A 26,060-nucleotide genomic window follows, 5' to 3' on the forward strand; every position below is an offset into this window, starting at 1 on the left:
CGCCACCCCAGCCCACAGGCCCTCCCCCTGACTCACCGCACTGCTGCAGGGAATGTCCTTCACCTTGAGCCAGGCTAGGTCCAGCGTACCCTCCCCCCGATAGCAGGACTGCAGCCGCTCCTTAATGCGATCATTGATCTGCTTCAAGATGAAGATGCACAGGGCCGACTCATCCAGGGATTTCATTTTCCGCTTCTGGCCCTTGGAGAAGACAGTGAAGAGGAGGTCATCCTCTGGACGGACTCCAAGGGTCTGGGCGAGCACAGCCCCGGCTTTGGACAGGTAGGCGGCCTGCAACAGGCGGTACTCCACCCCACTGCGCTCACAGCCAATGGGCACCTCCACATAGGAGTTGAAGGCAGTGTCCTCCTTGCAAAGCCTCACGAGTTTGGATGTATAGACCTGCTCCTTTGTGGTCGAGCCTGGTGGAGACACCATCTCAGGCTGAAGGGTCAAAAAGTAGACAAAATTGCCACTGCTGAAGCCATAGACATAGTAGATATCAAAGTCGGGGATGACGGTGAAGGTGTCCGAAGGGATTTTAATCATTGAGGCCACAAACTCATCATGAAAGACATAAGCGAACATGCCATCTGCCTCGGAGTTCTTGGTCAGCCTCCGGCTGGAGATGGTAGGGAAGTACTCCGGTTTGCCATCCACGGCTGTGGCAATGAAGAGCTTGTCGTCCAGGTTGCTGTAGGAGACGATCACTCCAAAGACAGAGCCGCTCTCGTTGACTCCCGACAGGTAGTGCTCCTTCTTGTGAAAAGGCTCCCCCAGCTTGAAGAGGTCCTCCAGCCTGAGCAGCTTGCAGATGCCTTGATACAGGCTCCCACAGGCAATGAGCCTGTTCTCCTTATAGTCTATCAGGAGCATCTTGTTGACATTGTTGGTGGTGGTCAGGGGCTCGTTGCACGTCTGGACGATTCGGGGAGGGTAACACTTGGGGTTGTCCTCGTCCGGCCCCGTCTGGTGGGTCACCAAGACCTTCAGGTCACTGGAAAGCTTGTAGATCCGGTTGACGGCCCCCAAGTAAATGTGCCCTGTCCTCTCGTCCACCACCAGGTGGTTGAAACCCTCAGCTGGCTCCCCACGGAATGTGACAAAGGACCGCTTCTGTGACAGCGGGGCTGGCTGCCGGGGGAGCAGAGTGGAGGAGCCCATCCCTACCATCAGGAGATGGGAGAGAAAGCAAGTCCAGTTCCAAGGCATGGCTTTCATTTCAGAAACAGGTCCTCCTTGCAGCGTGGTAGCACTCGGCACAGGAGTCCCCTCGGAGGGCCAGGACTCAGGTGGAAAGGCTCCCTGTGGGGGAAAGCAAAGATGTGATATTGGACAACAAGGATAATGGCTTAGTTTCACCTCACAGCTTAGGCCACTGGACCCCGAAAGCCCTCTGCACATGCCAGGACACAGAACTACACTGGAGAAGCCAAAGACCAAGGGACTCTGCCCCCATGTGTGTGGGGGGACAGGCAGGGCTGGGTGGCAGCAGTGCCAGGAGGGCGACCTCAACAATAACAATAATGGTAATGATAACAATAGCAATGAGGAGGAGGAGGAGGAGGAGGAACAGACATGGCCACCCAATGCCTGGCTTTGTAAGAGTCACCGTCCAGCACCTTCCATAGACTGTCTCATTTCAACTCACAAACCCTTCAGTGTTGGCTCTCTTCCACCTGCCCCTCTAGACCCACTCTCTGCCCTTCTCTGTGCCCAGGAGGCTGAGCTGTATGGACTGCATATCTGTGGGTTGCTGACCCTGGGGCCTGGTTATGTGCAGCCAGTTGGGAACATGAGCGGAAGGCTGGCAGGAAGGGGACGGGACAGGAGGATGGAGGTGGGCTGCATGCTCTGGCTCCCACCCTCACCCACAGGTCCCAGTGGACTTGTCTCCAGGTTCTGTGAACCACCTCCTGCCTACCCCCAGTTGGTCCTAGAGGAGGTAACAGGGCCTCACCGTTCCTACTCCCAAATACTGCTCTGCCTCTGTCGGAGCCACACCTTTGTGAAGGGTTCCTATATCACCCTTTGCACAAATAACCAGATTTTTGTGTGCTGTCTCCTGCTGGGACCCTGACTCGTAGTCCTCTGAATTGGGGTAGCTGTCCCCACTGCAGAGCTTAGGGAAGGTTTACAGCCTGCATAGTTCAAGTGGTAGAAGTAGATTCAAACCCAAGAGTGCAAGTCTACAGTGGGTTCTCCTTAACTACATCCATCTCGGTCTACCCCAGCCGGGCACAGGGGAGGCTGTATACCAGTTACTGTCTATGCACAGCACAGAGTGCAAACAACCCTTCCTCGGGGGCTGTCGGTGACACCCCAGCCCTCTGGGTTGACACCTACGCTTCTCCTTTGAGCCTCCCCACTGCCAAATGGTGTATGAGGCCAAAATGTAAAAACCACATCCTGGATCTCTTGCACCACAGCAGCAACCAGTCCTCGGGGTATGCTGCCCGGCTCTGAGCCCTGATGTCATTTTAATGAGGCAGATCCTGGCTGCCTCCCCTATTGGGGCCTCCTCTGAGAGGTTTTCATTAAAGGGAGAGAACAAATAGTTTGAGAAGTGGTCCAGTAAATAAATAAATAAATAAATAAATAAATAAATAAATAAATAAATAAATAAATAACTCCCCATGGAACAAAATAGCTCTCGGTCCTAACAGTCTCCTTCATTTCTACTCTAGAGGACGGTGTCATATTCCTTCCTATTTGAGAGAAATCGGGGCAGGAATGGCCCACATCCAATTTGGGGGCATCTCAGCTTTGTGAAACTTGTCGTGTTCACCCCCCAAATCCTCAATAACAGGGTGGTGGGAAGAGGTAGAGCAAGAGAGCCCCCACGGGGAGAGTTGCAAGTTTCCATGAAGACAGAAGAAAAGAAGAAAGCCAAGACTTGATGTTGTCAGCTGAAACCCTGACAGAAACCCCAGGCCTGCTCAAATGCACATAAGAGGAGCCCTGGCTGTGTAGCCACGGCCCAGGACAGTCCTGCCAACCCAGGGCCTTCATTCACTCCCCCAGGTGACCGATACTGGCACAGGGCGTACACGGCATGTGCAGAATGCCGCGGGGTCCCAGCACAGCCAGGCTGATTGGGCCCTCAAAGAACCTGAGGTCAGGTCGGGTAGGTGCCACCAGAACCTAACTTATGCAGACAGCAAAATGCTGCATGACAGATCATAGAATGCTCAGCAGGTCCCTTGAGGAACACTGACTCCTAGCTCGGGGTGAGGGAGAAAGCGGTGGGTGGCATTAGGGCCTGGCCGAGAACCAAGGGAGGACCCGCAGAGCTGGAAGGTCTCCTCGGGGAGGGGTCAGCGTAGCAGAAGCCTATCAAATGGCAGGTACGCCAGGGAGAGTCTGGAGATAGGAGACAGGGCTCAAGGGAAGCCCTGGGCCTTGTCAGGACATCGCTGCCAGGTGGAGACTATACACCTGTGGTAATGAGGAGAGGCGCTTGAAGGAACAGAGCACAGGCCCCCCCGGGGTGGGGGGGGGGGGGCACGCTTCCATCGATGTAGCCTCCGCAGGAGGACTTGGGTTTGGGGCTGAGGGCTGTGGGCTGGGGACCCGCCATGCTCACTGGTGAGTCCAAGTGCCAGGCCCATGCTCGACATATAGCCGAGACTCAAGGCCTGTTATCTGATTAGTAGAGGGCTGGGAAGCGAGGAGGCACGTCATTTGCCACAGCCGGTCCCTAGGCCTGCGCGCCCACCCCTCGCCTGCTCAGCTCGGCTGTCTGCTGGGGTCAGAGTGCTCTCACCTGCTTCTCCAGTGAGGTGACGGTAACTCTGTCCAGGGCAAGGGGCTGATAAGTGGCAGAGCTTAGGTTGAAACCCAGGTTTGTATCAAACCGCAAAACCTAGAGTCCTTCTAGAAACACGCAGTTCTGAGTCCAGAATATAGAGCACGTGGAAGCCTCTTTTAATCCACATAAGGCCTCAAGCAGAAAAGCCCCAGGGCATCTCCCGGTAACACCTCCCCACCAGCTCCGCAGGAGGAAGCCAAGCCCCTGGGACCCACAGGGCATAGCCTGGCAGGTAACATGCAGCAGGTGGGCACCACCATCCACCTCTAAGAGCGTTCACGACGGACAGCGCCTGGCACAGGGCCTTCAGCCTGGCATGCCCTAAGTACTTATGAAGTGAGAGTTGTTCTTGTTGACAAGACTGAAAGGAGATGAACAGGGTTAGGATGATGATAACAAGGTGGTACCCGATGGCACCATCTCAGTTCGCGGGATGGCTCATCTTGAACTGCCTGTGCAAATCCAAATATCAGAGAAGAATCTAGAGGTTTTTCATCTGAAACAGGCAGTTCAGCGTAAAGGTTTCCGATCCTTGATTTTAAAGACAAGGATGCTGTGATCCAGAGAAGTTAAATGATTTGCAGAAGGTCACATGGTGAGTTGAAGGTGGGGCGGCATTAAGCTCAGGCTTCTGGACTCCCAGTCCAGTGCTCTTTCCATCACCTGCAGCCTAGTCTTCCAACTTTGTTTGAACTCGCTTCAGCACCTGCTCCCTGGCCTTTGTCTGGAGGAGCTTGCTCTTTGGGTGCCATACGCGCTGCTGGCTAACACAGCTCTCAGAACACTGCTGCCAAGAACCCAATTCCAGCAGGGCTGGTGATCCTCACTCCAAACAGGCAGGTGCCAGTCAGGGCTCAGCCACCAACTCTCTGGAGGGACCTTTCTGCAGTCCCTGTATCAGAACCTGGCAGGGACCGGGGAAGTGTGCCTGCCATACCCCGACCTTACTGTACACACTCACAGACCCACACGCCAATCAACAGTTTCCCAGTTTGCAAGAAGCGAGGCAAGGAAGCCTGTAATTATGAATTTACGGAGCAGAAAGGTGCCAGGGCTCTTCTTCCATCTTCTAGATACTGAAATGAGACACAGTTATGCATCTCAAACATTTATCATCCTCATCTAAGGATGGTGGCACCTCGAGAGGGGGGAACCCACAGTAAACAGTAACGTGTGATAGGAATAACCAGCCTCGCATTTTACACTCCACGGAAGGACTGATTAGAAAACAAGTAACAAAGAAATGTTAGAAAAAAGGAACAAGCAGGGGTGTGGGCTTCAGCTTGCCTCCCCAGACACCCTGCCGGGCACCACTGCAGGGGGAACCCCACCAAAGCGCCTATGCTCCCCCAGCTCCGGCCCCACAAGTAGGCAGAGGGCAGAGCGGTCAGCCCTCTGGCCCCCCGGGGCTGCCTGAGGCTGCTCTGTCTCTGCAGGCTGGCCTGCCAGGGCAGCTCCATTCCAGGACATCTGTCTTCTGTCCTCATAAGTGGGGATGCAACCTAGGAAACCCTGCTCCCAATTCTAGGTCCTGCCCACCATGTCTTCCCCAGGTCATCAGTTAGATGGCTTTAAAACAAAGTGCTGGAGGTGGCATTCAGCCCATCACTGATTCTTAAAGGCAGATGATGTGACTGAATCACCCCAAGATTGCCCCAAAGGCCTCGCTGAACTAGCAGAGTGGGCAAGTCGCAGAAGGCTGGAGAACTGAGAGGCTCTGAATCGAACCCAGACATACCGCCCCTTTTCCCTTCTTTAAAATCAGATTTTAATGCTGAATGATCTCAGGGGAGATGAGACTCATTTTTAGAAGCTGATCATCATTTTGATTAAAGAAATTGGGGCTGTCTTTGTTTTATGTGGCAAGTAGTGTTGAAGAGCTCCAACTAATTTTCATGAAATAGCACCATCCTCTCAGGTTCCTGAGTGGTAGACAAGAAAGTTATTATAGACTAGTTTAAAATAGCAATTACCTCACGAAATTACTTCAGAGTTTACAAAACGGTTTCATATACATTGCCTCGTTCTGATTTTATTGTTCACGACAACCCTGTTAGGTAAAAGAAATATTTGTAAGTATGCCTCCTCTACAAATAAGGAAACCGAGGCATGAACAGGCACAGGTCTGGGCTGAGGTAAGACAAAGTCAGGCCGGAAGGACCTTTGCTATGGGATGATAGAACATTCTGAAGATATATTCTCAGATGGTGTTTCACAAGACCATCTCTATGACATACCACAAATCCAGAAACCAATTGAGGGGGTCACACATGCTTTTTAATGAAATAAAATAGAAGGGAAAAACAAGGCTATGTCACAGTTAGGAAGGATAACCACTATTTAGCACCACTTTGGTTTCAGCCATATATACGTGTGCTCCAGTGTGGTGTAAGTGCGTATCGTACTGTGAGTTGCTGAGATGGTTAATTTTATATGTCACCTTGGCTGGGCTATGGTGCTCAGACATGCAGAAAAACATTATTCTGGGTATCTCTGTGAAGATGTTTCCAGATGAAATTAATATTGAAATCAGTGGGAGTGGGGTGAAACAGACTCCCCCCTATAAGGTGGCCATCCAATCAGTTGAAGACTGACCTCCCTGAGGAAGAGGGAATGCTGCCAGCAGACCCCTTTGGCTTTCTGCTGAGTCTCAGGTCTGTGGGTCTACCATTGCAGATTTTAGATTTGGAGCCTCCAATTGTACGACCTAATTCCTTAAAACCAATCTCTCTGTCTCCCTACACACACACAGTTTTTGTTTCTCTGGAGAACGCTAATACAGGCGTGATCAACAAAATGTTTGAAAGACACTATTAAAGATGCTGGACATCTTTTATTTTTCTACCAATCATTTATCCTCTAGGGATCCACCTCTTCATCCTCTCTCAGCCCAAAAGCTTCTGGGAAAATGGCTTCCACCCCAGTCCAAGAGAGAACACATGACTGGGTCCAAACCAATCAGTACAGAGCTGTGGAGCAGTGAGGGCAGCAGGGGAGGGGGAGTGTCACGGGGATTGGTTCAGGGATGGATACTTAGTCTGGTCAGAATCTCTAAGAGGCCACAGGCTTTGGATGAGAGTGCTGAGGAAAAAGTTCTAGGTCTTCCATTGGCTGTGACCTTGGAGAGGTATGCACCTGAAAATCGTGGGTACCATACTATAGCCATGAGGGTGGGAGGTGGGCAGGGGGGCCTGAACAGCATGAAGCCCAAGCACTGAGGAGAGCAGAGCTGAGCAAGAGCATGGAAGTTACTCGATCTCAGGTCCTGGTGACATCACACAGATGTCTGGATCAAGTGTGCTGAAGCCAGCTCTATGCTTACACTTTCCAGTTACACGAGCCAAAAATTCCCCTTTCACATAAGCCAGTGTGGGTTCTGGTATTTGTTAATGAAAGAATCCTAACCCATACACAGAAAAACCCAGCCTTTGAGCCAAAAGACTAAAGTGTCTCTCACCACATCCTCTCTAATAGACTATTCTTTCACAGGGAAAAGTAAGCATGCCAGAGATCCCCGCGTCTCACTGGCCACAGAGCTAATCTAGAATTTGCAAGTAGTGAGGCTTTATCTCAGGCGGGATTTGGGTGTGTAAAGGTGTGTGTACGCGTATGCATGTGCTGACTTTCAGAATCAAACACAGTGCTCCTCTGTCTGCTGGACGTTTGCTTTGAGGGCTGTGCTTGCATGTGTCTTCGGATGTGTCTTCGCCACCTGTCCATGCCTCTGCATCTTCTGCATAGGAGATTTACACTTCCCTGGGATCCCCACCTCATCTAGGATCTTATCTTCAAAGAAGCCATCTCTGGCCCTGCCTCTGATGTAGGAAGCCCCTGTGATATGTTAGTAGAGGAATGAATGCCCACCAGCGTCTCACATTTTACAAACTCCGTTGTATTTGTCCATTAATGCTGTCCCCTTTCTAACAATATGAGGTCCTAGAGATCAGAAATTATATATTTTTCATTACTATTCCCTCCAGTTCCAAGACCAGAGCCTGATATATAGCAGGCTCCAATAAATGTTGGAGAACACACGAATGAATGGATGAATAAATGATGAATGAACAAATGAATGCCTACTCCCCTGCAGCGTGTCGGCAATGGCAGCTGGGATCACCTATAGCAAAAGTACAGTGCAAATCTTGGCGTTGGGCCACTTGCTGAAACAGTGACCAAATTTAAAATGCTGGTTTTACCCTGCTCTGGTCCAGGGCTTCTAACTACTTAAAATACTCAGTTTTGTCTGCTTAAAGCATGACTTCAAATGCATCAGGGGAACTATATCTTTCATACAGGACTTACAACAAAAACTGCCAGGCCACCGGCTGGAATATTGTAACAAGTTGCCTTGTATCCACAAATCGGACTTTGAGAACCATCATTTATTCAGCAGAGAAAATCAGCACAGACTCTGTTGAGGAGAAAGAGCAGGGCCTTAAAACAAACTTGCATTGAGGAAAACTTAGATGATGCAGGAGACATGGTTGCTAGAATCAGCATGCATTCTTTCATTCACCCAATGAATGTCGATTGAGCAAGGACCACGTGAGGGGCTCTGAACTGGCTGCACGGGGTACAGATACTCAAATGCAGAAGACAGACCCCCTCGGGGCGCCTGGGTGGCTCAGTCAGTTAAGTGTCTGCCTCTTGACTTCAGCTCAGGTCATGATGTCAGCTCAGGTCATGATCTCAGGGTCATGGGATTGGGCCTCATGCTCTGTGCTCAGTGCAGAGCCTGCTTGAGATTCTCCCTCTGCCCCTCCCCCACCATGCTCTCTCTTTCTCTGTCTCTCAAACAAATAAATCTTTTTAAAAAAGAAAAAGAAGAAGATGAAGACAGCAGTACCCCTGCCCTCTGGCGGCTGGTGGTCTCTTATAGGACCCTCCCGCTGTCCGTCTTTGAGGTTATCTCCAGTCATGGTAAGTTCTGCACTCACTACAAACCAGGAAACTCACTCCCCTAGCCTCCTCTCCTGTGCCACACTAGACGTGGTTCAGCTTTTGTCTGGGCAAGGCTGAAGGACAGGAAGCTAATGATCCACCAAAAGTGTGTGCTTCCCCATCCATGTGGCCGATGGTGTGAAGTTATTGGTTAAGAGGTGGCCGCCAGCTACGGCCCACCTGCCCCAGCCTCTATGTTTTCACACAGTATCCAGTGTGACCCTGTGAAGAGTGAAGAAGCGTCATGGGTCCACCTCCACACCAAAGCGGTAAGACAAGGATATGTCTTCCCTACAGAGCCTTTCATTAGTTGGAGAAAGAGGAGTCTGAGGCTCTATGGGAGGATGGGGCCTAGAGATGAAAGCACTCATTCGCCAAGGCAAGAAAGAAACCATCACTGGAACAAGGCTCTGAAATGGTGGATGTGTGTGTCATAGCAGTTGGCAACACCCTAACACAGGCAGAAACAGCCAGCGCGGCAGAGCAGGGATTCGAAGCCCAGGCTGGGCACTGTGGGGGCCCTGATCGTTGTAGTACACGAGGGTGCCTCTAGGGGGCCTCCCTTTAGGTGCCAGCGGCCCCCTCCTCGTTCCCAAAGCCAGATTGCAAGTAGCTGCCTAGACAGGTACGAGATGACCGCGCCACTGTCCATAAGGCAGAAAAATCTTCATGCTCCTCAGCGGCCCTTTCAAAGTTTGAGGGCTGGGGAGGCACTACGTGTGTGCTGCTGAGGGCCGGGAGGGGATGGGACACAGCACAGCTCTCCCATTTTAATTCAAGGAACACTAGACAGCCACTGATCCAAATTAGCAAAAGGAACAAATGCCCTTTTCAGATTCCCACTTGAGTCTGTAATCTCCTCAGTTAACTAACCAGTATTTTTCCTGCCTGCTTTTCTTTTTTTAAAAAAAAAAAATTATTTATTCATGAGAGACATACAGAGAGAAGCAGAGACACAGGCAGAGGGAGAAGCAGGCTCTCTGTAGGGAGCCCGATGTGGGACTCGATCCCAGGACCCTGGGATCACGACCTGAGCTGAAGGTGGACATTCAACCACCCAGCCCCCCAGGCGTCCCACTGCCTGCTTTTCTCACATTAAACTCTTGGTTTCCAGAAGCAGGAGGCATGAATCGTTATTTTATTGTTCTGAAGAATTACTATTTACATGGGACGTCTGTGGCCTAGTTGTGCAGTGGTGCCTCCGAAGCCTGCGATGGGCCCGCGGCCCCCTGCCCCTCCTCCTCATCGCTGCCCTAGAAATGAGGGCTACATTCATAAAAGGAAAAGGGCCTGAGGGTGTGAATGTCGCAGTGCAATCCATCACGACCGCTAGGGGGAAAAATCAAGTCAAAGCAGCTGTCTTCCCAAGAGAAGGTCACAGCACTGTCATTGGACAGTCGTGTGTGCACGGGGGACTCTGAAAGGTCAGCGTGGCCATAACCCAGTGCACAACCACAATGCAGCAACAGCTAGAGCAGGCCGTGAGCCTAGGAGTCAATCCGTCCAGTCCGCTTTCCCTCCGCTCTGCTTCTGTTCTCTTGAGCAATGAGAAATGTGGCCCTGGCGGCTGGGGGAAGGGCTGGAGAGGGGCATGAGGGATGGGGAAGCAGAGTAACGCAGACCCGGCCGCAGGCTTCAGAGTCCTTGTGCCCAGGCAACCAGCCCTGGTCCCCAGGAAATTCAGCACCAAGCTCAGCAGCTCGGGCCCTCTTAATCCTTACTTCCCAGTTGATTAAAGGGGGGTTGGGGAACCGTGATTACCATGGACAGAGCCTTTGGAAGGAGCCTAGAAGAAGCCTCTGCAGGAGGGTGAGTGTGTGAGCCGCCCCATTCAGAGATTAGGGCATCCCTGGACCCCTGAGGCCCCCCATCTATGGTTTCCCCTCCACCAGGCCTCCCCGTCCTTGGCCCTGAGGGAGCCCCCCAGGGACAGAACCACCTTTCCCTGGCCAAGTCTGCCGTGTTCCCAGCAGAGCTGAGCGGGAGCTTCGGCGAGCCCAGGCAGCCCAACATGGAACTCTATTATTACATCGCAGCAGCCCTTTATGTTCCAGACACTGCACTCCGGGTGGGGGAGTCGCTAAGCAATGACTCTCTTTACTCCAAGTCTGGCTGTGAGGCTTTAAAAACACAACATTCTCAAGAGCAGCCTGAGCTGGGAGGACAGAGTCGTCAACTTTCCAGCGTCTCATTTAAAGAAACAGGCTGGCCAGGAATTTGGGGTCAGATGCCCCGGCTGGACTTGGCATCAGTGTGGTCACTCTGTCCGGCCCCAACCCAGAGCCCAGCCCATGAGGAGTGCTCTGCCCAGGGGGGGCTGGCTGCTGGCATTCTGAGGGTCCCCATTGCCTCTGGATGTACAGAAGTGGAAAGATGTCATGGGGAGGTGCTCAGGACACCCCCAAGCTGTGATGAAGGGAGTGTCTGCTGGTACTTTTGCTCCCCCAAGTCCTGGGTGGACACTCAGGTCCCAGGGGAGGTGCTGGGAGTCTACCACATCCTGAGGACAGTCATCGCTCCATGTAGCTCCTCTGGTGGCCATGGCCTGGGGAGAGGTGGATTGAAGACTTGCTCAGAGGCCTGATTTTCATCTGGAAGGGACAGCTCTTCCAGCCACATTTCCCATGGCCTTGCCATCCTCTCTGCCTGGACTCCCAGCCTGGCAGCAGTAAGCAAAACCATGATACATGGCTTCACCTCAACAAGCTCCTCCTCTCCAGACCCTCCCCTCCTCTCTCGACCAGGGGAAAAAGTCAGATCTCCTTAGCCCACAGTCGGGGGTGGTTGATGTGTCAGCCAAAGTCACCCATCAGGAATGGTCATCCCACCTGGTCACAGTCCTGCTGCCCTTCTTTCTCAAAACCTTAGTTTCTCCACCTGTAAAATGGTGTTTCTGGAAACAGGATGTTGAGGCAAGAGAGATCACCAAGTTTCTTGTTGGGACAGATCTAGGAGAGGCAAGAGTAAGGCACTTAGTCCTCAGGGAAGGCAGGCCACCACTGATGTTGGGAGGGTTCCACCAAAGTCGCATGCAGTAGAGTCACATGATGGTGCCCATTACAATACTCCAGGGGGTAGGGGTATTGACTAAAAAGCAAAAGGCTGGTACTGAAGTTTCTCTCTCGAGGCTCTTTGCATCTTTGCATAAATTGGCTTTGTAGCGACCTACATCTAAGCTGTGGGGTGCCTTGGGAGAGCCTGCCATGGTCTGGATTCCACAGCCTGCCCTCTGAGGACACAGGACACTCATCTGTCAGGTGGGCCTCAATCACCCTCCTTGAGCCTATTTTGTCTCTCATAATAAGGGAGGCTGGAGTGGGATGCACCTTGTCAGCTCAGGTCCTGGCCCATTGCACTGAGCCCGGTCCAAGCAAGCAAGCTAACCCTTCAGGGAGGGGCCTTCACTTCTTCCGGCTTCTGGAGACTTCCACCTACAACAGCTCTCTGAAGAGCAGGCAAGAGTCCTCTAGGCCCTGACACTCCCCCACCCCAACCAAGGGCTTAACTTACACCCGTGCTAGAGTGATGCTGTCCATTTCCTTCCCTCCCTTTAGCAAGAAAACAAATGAAAACAGGAATGAAGATTCCCTTCTTTAGACAAGTGTGAAATCTCTCATTAGACTTTGCTGGAAAGGATGCTAAATACAGGGTGCTGGGGGAATCCAGCTGGGAGCCCATTGCTCTCAAATCCTTGGGCCTCAGCATCTCCCCCAGTTGGCACTTGGATCCCCAGTGGCTCCCTGACCCCTGGCCCTGTCACTGCCCCCATCAGAGCCACCCCCCTTTCCACCCACACAGTCTCCAAATAAGGAAGTCACTAGTTCCACCAATGAGTGGCACTGTGAAGGGGCAGCCCTTTGGGCATGTGTTTGGGCCAAATGACAGTACTTCTGTTGTCATTTAACGTCTAGTGGGAGGGCCCTTTCCCCAGTCCCCTACTTGTCCTTCTACCTCCTCCCTTTCTTTTTCAATTCCAGGGAAAATCAGGAAGTGAACAGTTGTCTCCCTTGCTGGTCTATATTCATGTAATTAGTGCTATTTAATTCCACGATGAGCCAAAGCTCATAAAATACAAAACATATTTCAGCTGCGTGCCGCAAATCTTGGCAGAAGTCTCCCTTGCAGCCGGAAGCCGAACAGAGCTATATTACCTCAAAAAAAAAAAACAAAAAACAAAAACAAAAAAACCAAATACCACACTCAGAATGATTGCAACAAAGTTTTGGGGCCAGATACTGAGACCTGGAAATAAGCAAGGTAGCCGAATAGTAGGTTTTCTGGCTTAAAGTTTGGAAATAATTCCATCACCATGACAACACGGAACTTTTAAATGTTTAGTATTGATCAAGTCATGCTAGGATAGTATGCTATTCCTTCCAAGGAGCTTGTTGGTGGCCTTCCCCCTGCTTATTTCCATGTACCACAGAGTCACACTGCTTCCCCACCTGCTGGGCACACGCCTATGAGTCAAACGACCAAAGAGATGTGCGATTTCGGGCAACAATTCTAAATTCACTAACACATGCCTAAACTCTTGATTCCTGCTCTGCCCACCCTACTCTGCTGAAACCTCACCCTACCTCTGCATTTATACCAGCAACTTATGAGGCAAGGGGCAGAAAATCTTAATCCCCCATCCCATTGCCCTTTCACAAGTAAGGCACAGAATGGTGAAGACCCTCGATGCCATTCTCCAAGGCATCCATCACTGTAAAGCAGCAACAGAACATGGTTTTCAACAAGTCAACCTCTGCCCCAACATCAACTCCAGGCCCTCTTGCCTGCACCCCTGACAGGACTGGGGTCCTCCGCTAGCACTCCTATGAATTAGTTGTGTTCTCTTCTCTGTCCAGGTGACAAGAATACAGATGGGGCATATTGCTGCGAGGATCCAGGGCAAGGCCAGCCAGAGGATGATTCATGTTGGATACACAGAAGTTGTGTCACTGGGGATGCAGGAAGGCCAAGAGATGGATCTAAGGTATGAGAGAGGGTTGAATCCACTGCAAAACCCAGGAGGCCTTTCAGCAGATTCACCGTTTTCATGAGTCTGCCCCGCACATTGCACAGTAGATGAAAACACGAAGTGCTGCATAGAGAGAAGAAAACACCTGCCAGCTCCACCCACTCCTCCTCTTACACGGCCTGAAATTCCACCACCACCACCTCTTGTTTGTGTGTAAACCTTGCCTTCCACAAGCTCCTTCATAAGCAATAAACACTCATGACTCCAAAAATATATATTCATCACTATCCAACCCATGATTGTTGTTGTCCAGATGGGGACACAGAAACTCAGAGAATGTCATTAACTTCCCCAAAGCCGTGCTATTCATGTCTATAACTCAAGTCTTCTGACAGATCCAATGCTTCCCTGTAAACCACAAAGTCATCCATCAGACATCATCACCGAAGACTGTATATCAAAAGTAGGAGAGCAGATAAATCTAGGAGGTTCCACAACCCATGTGTAGTTGTTAAGTGGGAGGAGAAGAAAGCCTTCTAACCTATTTGTGCATAAAAACCAAACTGCTTTGGAGTGCCATCACCTTGCTAGGCCTTGGTAACCTGCCTGTGAAGGAGAGATAACTCTCCTTCATCCCAGGGACATGGCACAACTGGACAAGCCCTGGGTAGCCAAAGGATGATATGAGAGAGGCCAATCAGAAAACAGGGAAGATGACCCAAGTCCATTCGTGCATTTGTTCAACATTTACCCAGCTGCTACTACATACCAGGAACCCAGGTTCTAAGAGTACACAATGAATAAGACAAAAAAGTCTTTGATGTCACAGAGCTTACACTTAATAGGGAGAATGACAATGAATAAGAAAAAAATATTATTTTCAGACAGTGCTAAAACCTTAAAAAAAAAAAAAAGGGAGGCAAAGTCATTCCATATAGAGTAACTGTAGGTGGGAGCAGGGTCCCCAACTGGAGTGACCAGTGGAGGTCTATCCGAAGTGATGCTTGCAGGGGGGCTAAATAAATCACAAGGAGGAGGCAGCAACACAAAGATTTGGGGAGATCAAAGGAAAAGTGAATGCAAAAACTCTAGGGAGGAGCAGACTTGGCAAGGAAAAGGCAGAAGGCTGAGGGTCTGGAAGGCATTGGTGAGCAGAGAAGTGTGAGCAATGGGGTCAGAGAGGAAGGCAGGGGGCAAATGACAGAGGATATTTAAAACCATGGGAAGAAATGTGAATTTCATTGCAAAGGGTGTGAGAAGCCATGGAAAGGTTTTAAACAAGGTCAGGTTTATCACAAACTCAGTCCGGCTGCTTGATGGAGAATGGTTTGTGGGTGGAAGAGAAGACCTGCAGTTCATTGAGGGGTGATGGGTGGCCTGGGTCAGGCATCAGTGCTGAAAACAGACAACCTGCTCCAACAGGGCTTGCTGGTGAGTACAGAAATGAGAGGGAAGAGAGAGAGGGAAAGCTGTAACACCTCCTTGATTTTGGCTTGAGCAACTGAACTGGGTAAACAGCAGTGGCACGTTACTGATACGGGGACGGCTTTGCAGGGGAACAAACAAGTCCAGAGTTCCATTTGGAGCATTAAGGGCAAGGTCATCCGCAGAGCTGGCCCTGCCCAGGTTGATGCAAATGGGAATAATGGAGGGAGGTAGTTGGAGAACCAGCTGTGTGGTCTGCATTAGGCACCTTATTTAAATACTCCCAAGAGGATGCTAAGGGTATCCTTATTTTCTAGATGAGAAGCTGATTCTCAATGAAATATAAAATGAGGCTGAGTCCTGAGCCTAAGCCTACAGAAAGCCCCCTACTCATCAGGGTCCTCGCTTGTGACAGTCCCCTGATCATGCAGATGGTGCACCAATGACCTCAGCTAGAAGATGATGCCAATAAAAATTACAAAATATTTTACTCGGGGACCTAGTATTTTACACTTAGGTTTGGTGGAAAAATAACTATCACATCAAAATTTCAATTTTGCTAAAGGAAAATTACAAATGGTTACGAAGTATGGACCAATTTGTAAACTTCATCAATTTCCAACCAAAATTATTCAAGGAATTATTCAAGGAATAAACATGGCAAGGGATAATCGGCATCAGCCAGAGACTTCCTAGCAGAGAGCTCTCACTCAAGTTCTAAAGGGCATCCTGGGGACTCAGTGATCACAAACCAGCAAAGGTCTGATGGCCAGAGTCTGACAGAAATCAGACCAAATCAAAAGAACTCAGACCGAGGACAAGATTTTTTTTCTAATAACTTTTTGGAAAATTGTGGTAAAATGGACATTGCATAAAAATTACCACTTTAGCCATTTTTAAGTGTACAGTTGAGTGGCATTAACGTTCTTGTACATTCGTGTTCTTGTGCAACCATCACCACCATCCATCCCCAGAACTTTTTCATCATCCCCGACTGAAAAGGGTTTCAGTTCCCCAGTGATCACTAACTCCCCCAAACCTTCCTCCCTCCAGCCCCTGACAACTACCCTTCTACTTTCTGTCTCTATGAATTTATATTTTTTAAGATATTATTTATGCATGAGAGACACAGGGAGAGAGAGAAAGAAGGAGGCAAAGGCAAGGAGAAACAGGCTCCCCGTGGAGCTGGGAGCCGGATGCGGGGCTTGATCTCAGGACCCTGGGATCATGGCCTGAGCCAAAGACAGATCCTTAATGGACTGAGCCACCCAGGTGCCCCCATCTCTATGAATCTGACTACCTTAGGGACCTCATATAAGTGGAGATATACAGTACTTGCCCCTGTGTGTCTTGCTTAGTTCACTTAGCACAATGTCTTCAAAGCTCACCTGTGATATAGCATGTGGGCTAAGATGGTTTTTAACTTTAAAAAAAAATCTTTCCCCTTCAAAAGTACTCATCTGGATTTTAAGTAACTCCTGTTTGTAGTTGCCATTTCATAGACACTGATGAGAATGGGAAGAAGCACTGAAATGAGAAACCGCTATCGACAAATGCCTGTCGTAGCTTACTGGATGAAAGCATGCCCCTCCACCCGCCTGCAACTCCAAACCCACACAATTATATTGGTACAACCCAGTGAAGATTATCAATCCTTCCCAAAGCTCTGCCCACAAAGGGTCCCTGCTTAATCAAGTTTGGGAAACACCAAATCACCCTCTTGGAGAGCCAAGAGGCACATGAGCGTATTAAAAGTCCCGAGAAGTCCTTTGATGAAGACATCTGTTGTAGGATTGGTAACCAAGGTTTCTCAACTGTGTTTGACCAAGGAATCCTTGATTGCGTAACACCTACTACTATCTCTAGGAACACTGTTCCATGGTACACACTTTGGGAAATGTTGGTATGCTGGCTTCTGTTTCTCAAAAACACTTTTACATCTATTTTCTCACTTAGTCTTTATAAAAATTCTGTCAAGTAGACTGAGAAATTGAAGGTAATTTGCTTTACTTATTGAAAAAGGGGGAAAAAAGCTTTCAAGATTCAGAACTGCAAGGAAAATCTCTAGGTGAGGGGAAGGAGCTAGGACAAATGTCGCCTTGATTTCCCCTTTCTGCTGAAGGCCCAGTGATGTAACACACTGTGTCCACCGTCACCACAGCCTCATGGGTACATAACACCCTTCCCTTTAACCTCCCGGCACAACACCACACACCTGTTACAACCCACTTCTCCAGGTTCCTCTTAGCATAGCTGAGAGAGGTGGCAATTTTTCTCTGTGATCACATGAAATCGACGGGAAAACAAAATAAACACAGAGAAAGGAAGAAGCATAAAATGAGTCTATCTAAACAAAGTATGGGTTTCTGCTGCATCCATCCCTAACTTGTTCCCAGACTCAAAGGCCCTGTCACTCGCCACCCACCCCCACCTCAGAGAGCTAGTTCAGCTTCCAAGCACCTTGTCTGGATGCCTCACTTCCTTGCTGCCTGGAAAGCAGGTGTTTCTGGTGATCCTGTGGGGCTGCTGCCTTATTTAGGGATAATTACTCCTCCGCCCTGGTCTTTGGTGTAAGGCTATGCTCATGAAGAGTGGAAATTCACGATATAAGTCAACTGGGTAAGAGATGGCTCCCAACACAGGTCATCAGGACTGGTGGCACACCTTTGCAGGTAGGAGAAGGAACTCCCATCCTTCCTTGGGCCTCAGTCTTTATGCCTAAACTTTAAGGGATCTGTTGGGTCCCGCTAAGGATCAAAAACGCACAGTGCTCCATGGTGGCACAATTGGTGTTAAACTGGGGTTTCATCTACTGATGAAGCAAAATAAAACATAACTTGGAAACCACATTGACTTGTTATAGTAACTCTATTTATTTCCCCTTTATTACCCCCAGGTCCCTAGCAGAGTCCTGTTAAAGTGTCCAGGCTTGTCTCAGCTGTGCTATTAGACATCGATGGGCAGTTGTAAAGCCATACTTGGGCTGAGGTTACAAGGAAGATACACGCTGGTCTCTGGAGCCAACATGGCCTGAGTTGCATGCACTGGTTGGAGAATGGAAGCCATAGAATCTCAGCACCCCTCCTCAAGTGGAGGTTCTCCCCCATTGCCAAGTCTGAGCAAGACCACAGTTTCTTTACCAAACAAGTCTTGCACCCGCCTCTCCGGAGCTACCCTTCTGGATACCCAAATGCCCCCAGCTTCTCAATGCTTTAGGCAGGAGTTATCCTCTCCATGTAGATGAGGAAACAGGCTCAGGGAGGCTAAAGTCCTTTGCCAGGGTCACAGAGATTGTCCTAGGAAAGGGGTGATCAGCACCTATAGTAAGGGCAATACAATGTGGCTGAATGTCAAACAGGCACAGAAAAATGAACTAAAAAGAAATGAAGCAATCTCCAAGTGAACAGATGAACAAGAGTCAGTCGGCAGTGAAAAAATCAATGAGGCAAAATGCTCAGCCTGGAAAAGATCGATGCGGCAACCGACCAATGACCCGCATTCCCACCCGAATTGACACCCGACCACATCACAGTCATGTTTGTGTTTGCCCAAATCAACTCCTCACTCCACCTGCCAGCACACTGCCCAGGTGCAGATTCAACCTCCACCCAGGCACCCACCTGACCTAATCAACTTCTTCAAACAGAGCCAAGAGGTGGCTGATGGAGTCTGCACACAGAGGCTATAGAAAGAAGTCCCTGGAACAAGGAGATAAGGTGACCTTCTGAGAGTTAATTTAGTAACAAGACATCTGCACAGCAGTGCCAGGTATCTGTAGAAGCCACCTTACAGGGGCAAGTTGTCCCGAAATCACTGCTGAAAGAGCAGGGAATTGAAGCCCACTCAGGTGACATGGTTTCTTCCTCCAACAAGAATATAACTCAAGAAGGCTGTAATCTAAAGAGTCAGAATAAAGAAGATGTTAACCAACTCTGGGTGGTCGGCCCAGAGCACAAAGCAAAACAGCAATAACTGCTGGTTTTTAATCTTACACAAACCAGGGAAAGAGAGAGAGAGCTGTGGTGGCTTCCAGACATGATTATGTGGCTCAACAGGAAGCACACTCCAGGAGTGATGACAGCTGGCCATCAGACTTCTCCAAGCAATGGATGACATGGTTCTCAAAAACACTAACCTCCTGGTTCCAATTTCATGCTCCCCAGTGAGGCAGCTGACCCCCCACTGATCCTTTCCCACTGATATAACCCCTAACTTTATTTGGGAGTTCACCCTCCATCTGGGGCCCCACCTCAGAAGGGGGTTGGGCATGCCTGGAATTAGCCAATGATTCCTAGCCCCAGTGGTTAATCAAGGTTGGATTAAGTCAACCTTCCCCTCGGCCAGGCATGAGCTCCTAACATTCACAAGATTTAAACCTGGCCAACTGGACCACATGAGAAGCCTGCCAGGTGCTTCATGTGAAGGAGCACCCCTTGTCCTTACTTGCCTACCACTTGCAGTTGGGTCAACTGTTGCAGACTTCTCCTGACCAAGAGGGGAGACATCACTGATATGCTCACCATGGCTCAGCAGAGAGGAAAGCGCCAATGGCTGAAAGCATCTGAAGGCTGAACACATCTCACTGACTCACCTAGGACATCTTCAGGCTACAAGTGTACCCTCTGGAGACCTTGCTGCCATGAAGGCCATGAAGGGTGTCTAGGAGGGCAACCACCATTCTTTCATTAACTAGATAGGAGCAGACTCCATTAAAATGAATAATGTGACATTTTACCTTAAATATCAATGTCTTAGGGAGTTAGAGTGAGTTAGTCCTGAGAGTCTGTTAATCTCTGGATACACTGACAAAGTCAAACCCTGATCCATGGTATCCCACCCTGGGAGCCCCACCCAGAAACCACTGGCTGCCTGCATGCTGGTGTCACCTCATTTAATAGCAATTGAAGGGAATAATGGAGAACACATGCTACCTTGCAGTCTCCACGCTACATTACATCTACTCAAGTCCCTTACCCACTGTCTAGATTTGTGTCCTTGTCTGTAAACAAACATATCTTTCTGACCTACATCACCATATTTTTGAAAGAGTGAAAGAAAATCAATATGAAAAATACAAAGTGATATATAAAGCATGGAATTTTGAATAAGAAGAAAATCATCTCAACTTACTGTGCATCAGAATCACTGGGGGAGCTTTTTAAAAAGCACAGATCCCACCTCCAGAAACTCTCATTCAAAGGATGGGGGATAGACATCCGTGTTTTTCAAAAAGCAGTAATTATTCAAAATTAACTATAAAGTAATTATTAAAATGTAGCTTTTTAAAAAAGCAATAATCATTTTCTTCCCAGGTGATTATTCTAATATGTGGCCAGAGTGGATGAGAACCACTGATAGCAGGATCCTGTCATGTGCAGGTGAGAAAGCAAGCCCAGGCAAGTGGAGAGGCTGTTCAAAATCAGCATCCACCAACAGAGCCAGAGCACCAGGAGTCTGGCCTCCTGAGTCCCAGATTAGGCATCTTCCCATTATGCCTCACTGCCAACCGCAGGGCATTTAGAGCATTACTATTAACAGGCAGAGAGAGGAAGGGCAGGGAGGGAAAATTATAATGGATCATGAGGAAACTTTGGGGGGTGATGGGTTTATTCATATCTTGATGATGGCGATGATCTCACCGCTGTTTCCATACATCAAAACCCATTAAATTGTATACTTTAAAGACGTAGTGTATAGCATATCAATTATATCTCAGTGAAACTATACTTTAAAAAATAGACTAGGGGTGCTTGGTTAGTTCAACGGCCAGCTCTTGATTTTGGTTCAGGTCATGATCTCAGGCTTGTGGGATTGAGCCCCATGTTGTTGGGTTCCGTGCTCAGGAGGGAGTCTGCTTGAGGCTTCTCTCCCTCTGCCCCCCTCTTCCCTGCTCAATCTCTCTCTCTCTCTCTCTCCCCCCCTTCTAAAATAAAAAATATATATATTTAAAAGAAAAAATACAACCTAGAGAATGGGAGAAAATGTTGGCAAATCACACATCTAATAAGGGTCTAGTATCCAGAATACATAAAGAAGTCCTGCAATTCAACAACAAAAAGACAAAGAACCCAATTCAAAATTGGGCAAATAACTTGATGAGACATTCTCCAAAGAAGATAGACAAATGACCATTAAGCACTTGAAAAGATGTCATTAGGGAAATGCAAATCAAAACCACAATGAGGTACCACTTCATATCTAACCAGGATGGCTACCATCAGATGAAAAATACCAATGTCTTCAAGGATGGAGAGAAATTGAAATGGCTGAATATTGCTGGTGAACATGTAAAATGGTGCAGCTGCTGTGAAAACAGTCGGGTGGTTCCTCAAAAAGCTAAAACTAGAATTACCATACAACCCGGTAATTCCTCTCCTAGGTATATGACAAAAAGAGTGGAAACCGGGACTCAAAGGTATATGTGTATACCAATGTTCACTTAGCCTATGTTCAAGGGCCAAAAGGCGGAAACCGCCCAAGTATCCATCAGTAAATGAATGGATATACAAAATGCGGTGTATCCATACAATTAAATATGACTCAGTGATTTAAAAAAGAATAAAGTGTTGATACATGGATGAACCTTAAAAATATTAGGCTAAGTGAAAGAAGCAAAACACCAAAGGACAAATATTCTATGATTCCACTCCTACGAAATATCTAGAATATGCAAATTCATAGAAACAGAAGGCAGGTTAGAGGTTACCAGGGGCTGGTGGAAGGGAGAAGGGGGCAGTTACTGTTCAATGGGTAGAGTTCCAGTTGAGGAAGATGACAAAATTCTGGAGATGAATGGTGGTGATGGTTGCACAACATTACCAATGTAATTAATGCCATTGAGTTGTATACTTAAAATGGCAAATTTGGGGGCACCTGGATGGCTCAGAGTTTGAGCATCTGCCTTTGGCTCAGGTCATGATCCCAGGGTTCTGGGATCGAGTCCCACATCGGGCTCCCTGCAGGAAGCCTACTTTTCCCTCTGTGTCTCTGCGTCTCTCTCTGTGTCTCTCATGAATAAATAAATAAAATCTTTTTAAAAACTGGAAAATTTCATGTTTTATATATTTTACCACAATAATTTTTTTAAATAGACCCACTGTAGTCCTCTGTGATCCGGCTTTCCCAATGATCCTCTATATTTGCGAAATATGTTACAAATTCATGAATAACAAGGACGTTTAGAGAGCTATGTGCTCTATATGAACTACCTCATTTGTTTTTCCTAACAGCCTATAGGGTAGATATCATCATGATCTTTATTTTACAGGTGAGGAAACAAGAGTTCCAGAGAGAGCTAGAGATATGTTCAAAGCCAGAGTGTAATAGAGCAGGGGTTTTCACCTGGGAACTTGCTAGAATGCATATTCTCAGGCCTCACGCCAGCGCTAAGGGGCCTGTGTTGAAACAAGGCCTCCAGGTGTTTGTGGGCACACCCAGGTTTGAGAACCGCTGTGACAGCTCAAGATAGAGTTCCCACATGAGCCTGAATGCTTGAGCACTATGATATAGCAGCAGCGGCTCTCTAACTTGACCATGCAGCGCTGAATCACCTGGAAGGCCCACCCTGAGTTTCTGATTTGGTGGGTTCGGGGCGTGACTTGGTCATTTGTAGTTCTAACAAGTTCCCAGGTGACACTGATGATGCTTGCCTGGGGTCCACACTTGGTGAACCACTGACATACAGACTCTCATTTGCCTTATCACTATCTCTCTTTTGCCCCACTGGCTTATGTATTTTTAGCCCCATTTTGCAGGCACAGAAACTCAAAATCAGATTACACATCCTAGCACCACCAAAGGAGTTACCACCTGGACCTAGAACCTGAGTTCAGTGCTCTCCACTACAGCGCAATACCTTTACCTCAGTGATCTAGATGCTTCTGTATGTCGACTTCGCACTCACATACCACTTCCTTCAAAGCCAATAAATGTCTGAAGCCATGAAAGAGATTTAATTCATTCCATTTAACTGCGTTAAAGTGATCACATTTGTGAAAAGAAATCCAGTAAGCAGAAAGGAAAAGAGTGGAGCGGTAATGAGTAGGGTCTAGTTTAGCGATTAGGAGAATATGTATAAATGGGTGGATGGAGTCGGAAAGAATTGGAAAATGGACCACTTTTCCTTCATTCTTATGAAATCAGTTGCCTCTTACCAAAATGAGAAGAAATTTTCTCTCCTGCATTGTCCAAGGTAATAGTTCTTTATAATGTCCCCTGGGCACAGCACATTACTTCTCATGTTCTGTTACAGTCACCTCTTAATGGTCTATACATCTCCGATTCTCCTCTTTCTAAACCACTTGTCTGCTCTGATCATGACACTCTCCTACTCAAGAATCATCAGTGGCTCCCCATTGCCTCTAGAATGGAGGACAAACTTAGCCTTGTATTCAAAGATCTCTGACATCTAACTTTTATCATTTCCAGTCAAATAGAACTACTCTTCATTGCTCATACATGGCCTGTGCTTTCCTGCTTTCATAACTTCACCAAGTTGTTCTCTTTGCTTGAAACTCCCTTTTCCTTCCTCCTTCCCTATCTTTACCCTTGAAAATTTGACCTTGGACTAATGACTGCTTCCCTTTAGGTCTCCGTATCCTCAGCCAGGAAATGAGAATGACAGTGGGACCTGCCTTCTAAGTGGTGGCAATCCGTGTTGCCACCATCACAATCCCTCCCAACCTCCAAGCCAAAGGAATCTCCCTTCTTCCCTGAATTTCCCAAGCAATGTGTGCAAACGTCAGAGTGGATTGCTTTCTACTTTGCATTTGCCATAATGTTTACATCTGTATTCACTTTGCTGCTAAATAAGCCCTCCTGACGTGAAAATATACTTCTTATTTATAGTTCAATTCACAGTACGCAGTACTTGGCACAGCGTAAGTGCCCAATAGGACATGGAAGAAGAAATGATCAGTCTCATGAGACCCTAAATGGACCCTACAGCATCCCTATGCGGCTCTAAGCCCCCGTCCAAGGTAGCCAAATCCTGGGGCAGGATATCAATTCAGGAATTGGATGGGTGCAAGGCCTCCAACATGAAAAGATTTAACTTGTCCTGTGAACCAGCCACTGAGCTTTGGAGAAGGGTCTCCAGATGCCCCCTGTTCAAAGAGCTCCCCAAATCCACAGAGGCCAGCCTCAGCCCAATTTTCCATCCCCAAAGCATTTTCCAATCATTCAAAGATTCCCTTCCACATCAGGAGTCCCTTGTGCTTACTTAAGACAAAAAAAACCTTGGCTCCACAAGAAAACCATTTTTTTTCTCTGATTTGATGCTTGTGGAGCTCTGTTCTCCTTCTGCTCTGCTAGTCTGTGAAGCTGCCGCTGCCCTGCCCACCTCGGGGAGTTCCGACTCGGTGGAGTCCCCGGGCTTCTCCCACACACAGGCTGCAGGCCTAGACTGCTCCATGCTCCTTTCCCCACCTGCCATCAGCATCTCCGGCCTCAGCGCCATCACCCCATGCCAACCCATCTCCTTAAACATGTCCTCGTCTTGGGGCCCCATGGCCTCGCGGACTTGTTCCAAAGGAAGGGCTAATGATGTGTGTGGGTTTGTTTTGGCAGCTCACCAGGCAAGGCAATGAGACTGAGAGACATTCCTGTGAGAGGGGAGGGGACGGCTGAAGAAAGGGAGGCTGGGAAACAAAATGGCGGTCTGTGATGACTCCCAAGGCTAATGCTATGATGAAGAAAGGGCCAGGAAAGAGAGAGTTCTAGCTTGACCCATGTGGATAGGGTGAAGAGGAGTGGAGAGCATCAATATTCTTGCAGAAATGGAAAACATATCAGCGTAAACAAAGAAAGGATGCAATACTTCTTCTCTCTGCTTCTTGGCTATAACCTAGTGAGACCCACCAGCCATTTCAGTTCTTCCCTGACCCTAACCCAGGCTCTCCAACTAACTTGATACAGGGCCACCTGACTTCTGACTTCTCCTACCATTGGACTTCCGCCGTGCTGTCGGAGTGTCAGTGAAGGAGGAGCATCCCATCTTCCAGGAGAGAGAAGCATGGCCTGGGATTCCTCTCTACCCTAGTGCAGAGGCAAGAGGCTGGCTACTAGGGATGTGCTCATGGAGACACACAGAAGTGTGCAAGTGTCTGGAGACACAGCAGTGGGGAAGGGGACATATGAGGAGCAAACGGAGGAGGATTGAGTCTCCAGAGCAAAAACAGCCAGGACTTGGAGCAAATGGACAGATACTGAGTTGGCTGGCACAGAAGGTCTTTTATTTTGTGGTCTCCAAACTAAAGATTAAGGGAAAGAAAATAGTAAAAGAATGAAATATATATATATAAAGAGAGAGGGAGAGAGAGAGAGATGAATGAAAGATAACAGCTCTACTACCATTCCGCACATAGAACTGGCCTACCCACAGGGTGGCATATCAACAGGTCTATGTCCTACAGAGTAAAGCAGGTGTCCTGAGGGCAACAGAGGCTCTCTCATGATGCTGAGGGGTTCACATGGTCCCCTCACACCTTAATTTCCCATCAGCATTTGCAAGATATTGTTGCATATTGGTGCCAATTAAGGGGACTTACGATTTATTGCATTATTTCACGTTAATGATCTAGTGTTTTAAAAACTTAGTAAGTGGCTTTAAAAGATACCTATCAGGAGAGTATGGAAAGAAAATAATACAAATAACGCAGACACTAGTGATCAACAGGAAAATGAACAGGTAATCCTGCTAGCGCAAACTCTTCATCATCCACATTACAGGCTATAGGACCAACTAGCCACACCAACTCATCACTCCCTTCTCAAAAAAAAAAAAAAATGCATTAGGAAGACTGTTTTCATATCTGGATTTATATTCACCATCATTAATGATGAACCTCCCCTTAAGTGCTGATTTACTTTGAGGTGTTGCCCAATGGATGGCAACGCATGGCAGGCAGACTCTACCCA

The 26,060-nt window shown here is 48.3% G+C and overlaps 1 protein-coding gene and 1 long non-coding RNA gene across 8 annotated transcripts in view; one reads left to right on the plus strand and one right to left on the minus strand.

Annotated features, from left to right (window-relative positions):
* The window catches only part of PLXNA4 (plexin A4), a 420,895-nt gene that overhangs the window by 354,278 nt on the left and 40,557 nt on the right, over window positions 1-26,060 (minus strand). For all 5 annotated transcript variants that reach the window (XM_072784612.1, XM_072784611.1, XM_072784610.1 and 2 more), the window contains exon 2: window positions 37-1,305. In XM_072784612.1, the coding sequence (XP_072640713.1) occupies window positions 37-1,221 (1,185 nt within the window). In that variant the 5' untranslated portion in view covers window positions 1,222-1,305. The remainder of the gene's footprint in view (window positions 1-36; window positions 1,306-26,060) is intronic.
* Window positions 10,832-13,991, plus strand: LOC140609293 (uncharacterized). 3 transcript variants are annotated; one of them, XR_012011191.1, is made up of 3 exons: window positions 10,835-11,420; window positions 11,914-12,009; window positions 13,606-13,991. It is a non-coding gene; the product is annotated as an uncharacterized lncRNA (long non-coding RNA). The 3 variants fall into 3 exon arrangements; XR_012011190.1 differs by lacking the exon at window positions 11,914-12,009 and having other exon boundaries at window positions 10,832-11,420; XR_012011189.1 differs by lacking the exons at window positions 10,835-11,420; window positions 11,914-12,009 and adding an exon at window positions 12,041-13,360.

Source organism: Canis lupus, chromosome 18 (assembly GCF_048164855.1).
Source record: "Canis lupus baileyi chromosome 18, mCanLup2.hap1, whole genome shotgun sequence".
In the NCBI taxonomy this organism is placed as follows: domain Eukaryota; kingdom Metazoa; phylum Chordata; class Mammalia; order Carnivora; family Canidae; genus Canis; species Canis lupus.